Below are 8,027 nucleotides of genomic sequence, written 5' to 3'. Positions count from 1 at the left end.
AATTATACCGCACATGCATCGGATGTTCTGCCACTTGTAGGCGTATATTTGTTTGGGAATTCTGAAAAAGAACAGACCGTGGGAGCTTCTCTCAGTACAATAGCCTCAGGATTAAAATATATAGATGTGCAGTGAAAAGATAATTCAATAGCTAAAATTAAAGTGTCAAATGAATGTTAGACTTCCCAACTTTTAATGAAAAAGGAAAAGGACACTTAGAAGTAAAGGAATGCAATCATTTATTAAATGTCATTTATACACTTTATTTTTTTAAAGTCAAATAAAATAATTTTCAGGCTGCATGATACCTGTGTGACACAGAACTAAAAGAAAACATCAGGTATGAATTACGTATTGAAAAAGAACTAGGTTAGGCAAAACAAGGCAATCAGTGCTAGATAATCCAATATTTAGACAGCAACAATTGACCTCAAAAAGGTATGAACCACACAAATAGTGGTATAAATACTCAATGTTTTTAAATTCCAACAATCAAATAACACGTTAAAATATTGTAAACAATGCATAATGTGAATCAAAAATGGTAGCCAAGGTATTTTAAAAAGTATGAAAAGATAATTTAAAGATATTATATAAAGTCAAGATTTAAAAATACAAAACAATGTAAGTGTTTACTTTGGTCTTCAGTAACAGTTTAAAAAAAAAAGTTCTAATACACCAACAGCCATAATTAGAAATACGGAATAGTTTAGCAGCTGTGCAGTTCACCGTAATGTTGGCAAATTAGCGCTGCTAGATGAAAAACAATGTGTTAAGAGGTAGACCTAGTTTATTACACAACTGGTAGCTTCAAATTCTTGACTGCCCTCAAGAGGCAACATACATTTTAAAGAACCACAGGCTGTCATAACTCAAGGAGCATGGAGAGGAATCAGTAGTTGTTTTTTTTTTTTGCTTTCTGGACCAGCAAGAGACACGTATACATTCAGTTCATATTCTATATTCAATGACAGGTTTACTTGAGAGAGTCCCCCCCCGCCCCCCCCCCCCCCCTCCACCCCCCAAGTGCCCTAGACATTTTTATAACAGACGGTACAGGGTGTGCAGTCCCATGAGGAGCAGTTTGACAGTGTTGTCAAGTCAGAAAGAACGGGTGTCCGAACCACAAAAACTGAAATTCAAGCAGCGCAGAATGAAGTGCCCTTAATGTGAGAACACCTGACAGGTATTGGGCGAATAACATGATTAATAATCTGTTCTGATAAAATTACACTGTACTTTCTTTCGGTTTGACTGTATTGAAATAAAAACAAACTCCTAGGCCTGATCCGTTCTTTCCACAGAAACATGTTTGAATCAACCCATTCTTTTTTTGTGCTTTTTAAAAATAAATTTAGGGTACCCAACTATCTTACTTTTCCAATTAAGGGGCAATTTAACATAGTCAATCCACCTAACGTGCACATCTTTGGGTTGCAGGGATGAAGCCCACGCAGATACGGGGAGAATGTGCAAACTCCACACGGACTCCCCATTTTTAAACAAGTTACTGCACACCCTTAAAGCCATTCCACTGACCAATATCAAAGCACATGACAGAAGTAACCACAAAGAAAGCTCCACTTTCAAAAAGCAATTCCGTGATACTTGCGCTTAAATACTCCTAAATAAATATGTATTGTGGATGATGAAGCCAATTTTGTTGCAGTCTTAAAAGGGCTGTCAAATAAATACACGGTGATGCCTTCAGTTTTGTAAATAAAGTTAATAAAGGGCCACCTTTGTCCCCCCACATAAAGAAAGACAGTGGATCATAAATTGGATACACTTCTGACTTGCAGACCGGATCAATGCTGGCCCACTCAACCTTCTGAATGAATATGTCAGCACACAGAGGTGAAGTTAAAACATCTCTTAGTCACGGCACTTCCTTTCGCTGAAAAAGATAAATGTTTGGAGTCTTGCGAGTATTGGTGGAAAATTAATCTTGGCTCTCAAAACAAATTCTGCTTAAAAAAGAAAGTAAATGAGTAACCGCATACAGTAACATATGACTACAACTGGAACTTGATAGTACCTGCATGCCTGCTACCCAGCCACCGGAAAATTATTCTACTTTATGAATTGGAACATGTGATTGACAGCCGATTTCAAGACTGAAGCAACAAAAAGGTGGAAATATACAGAAAAGGGATGAGGTAGCCTTTGCTGTAAACAGAAAAAAATAATTCAAACTGGTCTGTTTTACCAGATCGAACATACCATACAACATTGCATGTGCCAACGTCACAACCAAAAATAATGAATTAAGATGGGTACATAAGCCGTGGATACGATAAAACAACTCTACCATTATTATTTTTGTACAAAAATAACAAATACAAAAAAGACGTCATAAATCTGATTATCAGAAATGTAGGACTATGCAAAGCTCAGAGGTAGTTACTAATAACAGTATGTAAATATAGATATAGATACCAAGCTCTAAAACTATTTGGTTTGTTCAGAGTACTTTTGAGTATGTCTTCAGTACTTAATCTGCAAATAAAAATAAACCTACTTGGTATATTCCCTGAGTAAAGTTCTTTATCCTGAGATACACTTTGGAGTAATAATGATCATAACATTACAATATACAAAAATACAAAATCAATCTTTTGTCTCTCTGATATGTTTGGTCTGTGCTCTAAGGAATTCAGTGTGGTGCACTGACAGAATTCGGCACTGAAAAGCTTCACTTGCTTGCCAATGCTCTTTAAATTGCACCTGCAAACTTTCTGGTTTCAGGGTTGCGTTACTGAAAATCTGATCTCAGCTCTGAACTTTTCCATTGCAAACAGGGAATGTCCAACTCAGGAAATATTCATGCTTTCTTCATTCAAGAAGGTCAAGAAACTTTGGTTTAGCATGTCAAAGTGACTTGCAGCTTGCATTTTCTTTGTTGTTGTTTCTTGCCTAATCTCCTTTTTTTTTTGTAAAAAAAAAAAGACCTATATAGGTAGATTAAGCAATGCCACTCTGATTTGTCTATACACTTTTTAAATAAAGAAACAATCCTTACATTCCGTAAGCACACATTTCGCGATAGGTACAACACATTCAATATCGTCGCGTTTTTTCAGATTACGGGAAGGTTCGCTGTGTACGACATCAAGACAGCATTAGTACAACCTGCATTACTTCAATCACAAACACTTTTTCATCGTGGGATTTTTGAGTGGTCAAACAGACTATCTCGTCACATTTAGGCAGTTTATGTTTGTCTGTAATATACACACCAAGCAGCAGTATTGTTCCTAACACTCATGATATGGAAACCAACAATCCCCTTCACCATGATAAAGAACAAAAATGTTAGCCACACCTAATTTATCATTCTCGTATTGTCCAGTTAATGCCTACCAGATTCCAAACCGGCCAATACACATACACTTTGAAGTTTTCTGCAGTATTATCTTTCACAAGAACTGATGCCTCTGGGATATTTTTGAAGGGCTCAGTTGAATGGCCTCTCATCCCCCAGAAGTTGGACAAAACTCTGCCTATGGGAAATATTCAGTCACATAAAGGTATATGACCTGACTACTGGGTGGCTGCCTTTTGTCTTCAGAGACTTGTTATGGATTCTCTCTCTCTCCCTCTAACCTAATGCAAATCACAAGCTCAGTGATGTTATCCTCCAGTTTTATGGTTAGAATGAACATAGTCATTCAAACCTTGTTTTATGTTGTATGGCCTTGCACTCAATTATATTTATCAGTGCGCAATTTGCAAACATTTGAATGTTTTCAGCAGCATTACTTGGAATACATGGAAATGCCGTTCAAACAGCAGTTCAAAGCAGCAACAGCCATCTCATTCCTATTAACCATAACGAGATGCCAAGGGCATATTAGTTCCTGACCTCAGGTTGTTGCACATTCTTTCCCTTATTCCAAATACATCTAATGAAATTAGTGGCATGATTAATAGTGGGAAGTAAAGCATGACTTTTTAAAGCAACCCCTCAGAACAATCAGCATCAATAAGCAAGGATTGTTAAGGACCATGCACACTCACTTGCCTTTAACTAAATGATTAAACTTGCCACGGTATTGATGCGGTCAATGCATCGGGCAAAACATTAGCCACTGAATTTCTACCGTCTTCAGCTATTGTGAATCAGGAGCAGTGATTCAGAATGAGCATTCCCGCTTTATTTTTATGCAATTAATGTTTGTTGATAATGTTAATATGCAAAAAAACAAGAAAATCCAATCTGTTCTATGTCAAACTTTCCCCCCCTCTCCGTTTTTTTCCAATTAAGGGGCAATTTAGCGTGGCCAATCCACCTACCCTGCACATCTTTGGGTTGTGGGGGCGAAACACACGCAGACACGGGGGGGGAGAATGTGCAAATTCCACACGGACAGTAACCCAGGGCTGGGATTTGTACCCAGGTCCTCAGCGCCGTGGGCAGAAATGCTAAGCACTGTGCCACCATGCTGCCCTGGTGTTATTATTTTAACAAATCCATAAATGTCACTTTTTTAAAAAATTTAGAATACCCAATTTGTTTTTTCCAATTAAGGGGCAAATTTTAGCATGGCCAATCCACCTACCCTGCACATCTTTGGTTGTGGGGGTGAAACCCACACAAACACGGGGAGAATGTGCAAACTCCACATGGACAGCACGATAGCATAGTGGTTAGCACAGTTGCTTCACAGCTCCGTGTCCCAGGTTCGATTCCCGGCTGGGTCACTGTCGGTGTGGAGTCTGCACATTCTCCCCATGTCTGTGTGGGTTTCCTCTGGGTGCTCCGGTTTCCTCCCACTGTCCAAAGATGTGCGGGTTAGGTGGATTGGCCATGCTAAATTGCCCTTAGTGTCCAAAAAAGATTAATTGGGGGTTACTGGGTTACAGGGAAAGGGTAAATATGTGGGCTTGAGTACGGTGTTCTTTGTAAGGGCTGGTGCAGACTCGATGGGCCGAATGGCCTCCTTCTGCACTGTAAATTCCATGATGATAAAGGACAGTGACTCAGAGCCGGGATCGAACCTGGGACCTCGGTGCTGTGAGACTGCAGTGCTAACCACTGCACCACCGTGTTGCCCAATATAAATGTCACTTTTAATGAAAGATAATGTGCGTTTTATCAGACATCTCTCACTCCTTCGATCAAGTCAAAGAACTCTATATACATCACCTTTCAGTTTAAATTCAGCTAGAATAGAGAATGAACAAACTATATAAGAAAACCTTATAAAGGATCTTACTATTAAGGAAAATATGCTCATTCTGAATCAATGTTGTCACTCTACAGGATCATCTGCGGCAAGCAATTTTAACACTTCATATCAGCTTTGCAGTGTGCTCACAGGAAACATTTTGAAACAGAGACCATTTTTTCAGGCCATGCATATCCTAGAATATTTCAAAAAGGTCCAAAAAAGTACTTCCCAAAACACCTCATGGACCATGGGATAATACTTCGGCCCATTTGGAGTCAATTGGCAGAACACCCAGCTCATGTCTTGTGACATTTCCAGTACAAAACCTCTAATTTGTAAGCAGCAGAACCACTCGTATTTAATATCTGTCTCCTTGATAATCTACCTGCAGATCACCATATTGACGAACTTAAAAAAAAATGTAAATAGCTTTCACATCAGCAACTTGACGTCTTTCAAATAATGCTTTGGTAAAACTCACTAATTTTCAAGGGGTGCACCAATTTCAAAATAAGTATGGGAAGGATTAAAATGACTGCACTGTCAGAAGTACCTATATTTCCCTGCACTGCAGAGGGAGGTATGTTGTGCCATGACAAAAACAAGAGTACGTTACTGTTCACCCCAAAGTCTTCAGTATGAACTTCAGTACCTGGGTAACATGACATAAAATGAAATAGCATGTTACACTCAGGTTAATTTTTAAACTGAAATGTGCACCGTCTTATCTTGGGTGGCTGAATTACCAATTGAGAGTCAACCTTGTGGAGGCTGGTATCCAAAAGACATATCAAATTACCAAATTAACTGCGGAATAGGCGACTTACTAATACTGGAATCATGGGTCATGAGGTGAACTTATTTACATTTTGGAATTAATACTGCAACTATCGTAGCTGGGCAAGGAAACAATGCCAACTGCTGCTGAGGTGTTTACTGCAGAACATTCACACAAATGGCATGACATTCAAATTTTCTGCACTCTATTTTTAATTTTTTGTATCTATATCTATATATATCTGTACACACACACACACACACACACACACATATACACACACATATATATATATATAGATAGATATATATGAAAGAATACTACAGTGTTCACAGATTTGAGTTTAAGTCACAATTAAAAAAACAAAACCAAAAAGCACTTGCAACAGAAACACACAAACACATTCACATTATCTGTAGCTTTGACTCCCCTAACAAAGATTCATGGTAGTGACTAGTATCTCAATGATGAATATTGCCTACAGGAGTAAGACACTACCATGTAATATCAATTATATATCTGTTGCTATCCTTGGTACCTCAGCTCTGACAGCATCCACATCTTGATTTCCTTTGGTTTTCAACTTGAATGGAGTTGCTTCAGCTGCCCGACGTGGGGAACGGAGCCTCTGAAGAAAGTTCTAGGGTGATCGTAGTGTTGTGTATTGCTTTGCAATTCCGAGAGTTTACCAAAGGGACTGTGAACAGCACTTGTTATAAAAGATTAGAAAAGTCAAGGGAATTAAACATGGCAAATTGACACTGAAATGCGTGTGCCACTGGGTGCTTTACAGAGATTTCTGCATATAAAGGTAAAAATAGAGCACAGTGGATGCGCCTGAACTCAATCCAATTATGACTCTTTGCGTGGAGTGAATTGACCAGTTCAAAGTTTGTTTGATTCACTAGGTCTTTCCATTTCCTCAAAAAAAGGAGCTGCAATATGTGAATTTACTTCCCCTGTACTTTTGCAAGTATGAGGTAGTTTGGGATCCTATTTAAAAATAAGCCTCAGAAGCTTTGCTTTATGTTTTTTTCCGTTTCTGAATGGAAGGCCCCTTTCTACTTGGTTCTTCAGGAGATGCCGACAACTTGCTTGAAGAAGCCTCATGGGATGACTTGCCAGAGTTTTCAGTCTCTGGTTTTCCCTCCTGAAGATGAGACAGAGCTGGGCATCCTTGGGACCCTCCCATTTCTCTAGGGAAAGCAGCATATGCAGAGGTGGAAGGTTGAAGCTCTGCTTCATATCTTCCCTGAGGAATAAGGGACTGTGGTGGAACAGTTTTGAGGGGGCAGTTAGCTACCATGTGCATGATGCTCTGACAGTAATGGCACTTCTTTGGCTGAGGAGGTAGATTACATTCCTTAGCGTGATGATCAAGGCCGCCACAGTTGTAACATCTGTATTGAAATAAAAGGAGAGGTATGGTAAAGGCTTGCAACAAAATCTAAAATGGGTCTTTTACCTGCACTGTTGCAAAACACAATATCCATAATGAATCTACAAGAGATTATAATGGCATTTCTTACATGACCAGGTCAAAATTGGAAATAAAGCCAGAATATTGTGATGTCTATAAATACCGTAATGATGAAGTTGGTAACTTATATCATTATGAGACTCACATTGTCACAAGGCTCCTTAGGCAGCACCTTCCAAACCCATGCTCACTGCCATCTAGAAGGACAAGGGCAGCAGACACATGGGAACACCACCACCTGGACATTTCCCTCCAGGTCACTCACCATCCTGACTGGGGAATATATTGCTGTTCCTTCACGGTCCCTGGGTCAAAATCCCAGAACTCCTCCCTAACAGCACCGTGGGTGTACCTACACCACAGGGGCTGTAGCAGATCAAGAAGCAGCTCACCACCACCTTCCCTTTCAAAACAATATGTTCATTAGAGTTTTTACATAACACAAATGAGAATAGAAGAATGAAGATAATCACAAGCAAATGTAAAAGTTAAAAACAAATACATAATTAACTTAAATACGAATACTAAACTACACCCCCCCTCCCCAACAGCTGACGGTGATTAGATCCTTAAAAAAAGGGGGCTGGTTTAGCTC

General features: G+C 39.2%; 1 protein-coding gene across 11 annotated transcripts in view; it reads right to left on the bottom strand.

Moving 5' to 3' along the window:
- Window positions 1–1,022: 1,022 nt before the first annotated feature.
- LOC140410983 (protein lin-28 homolog B-like) overlaps window positions 1,023–8,027 on the bottom strand; it is a 441,051-nt gene continuing 434,046 nt past the window's right edge. For all 11 annotated transcript variants that reach the window (XM_072499863.1, XM_072499868.1, XM_072499859.1 and 8 more), the window contains one exon: window positions 1,023–7,352. In XM_072499863.1, the coding sequence (XP_072355964.1) occupies window positions 6,977–7,352 (376 nt within the window). In that variant the 3' untranslated portion in view covers window positions 1,023–6,976. The remainder of the gene's footprint in view (window positions 7,353–8,027) is intronic.

This window comes from Scyliorhinus torazame, chromosome 4, assembly GCF_047496885.1.
Source record: "Scyliorhinus torazame isolate Kashiwa2021f chromosome 4, sScyTor2.1, whole genome shotgun sequence".
Lineage (NCBI taxonomy): Eukaryota > Metazoa > Chordata > Chondrichthyes > Carcharhiniformes > Scyliorhinidae > Scyliorhinus > Scyliorhinus torazame.
Note: the sequence above shows the minus strand (reverse complement) of the source record. Positions and strands in the feature narration are given on the sequence as shown.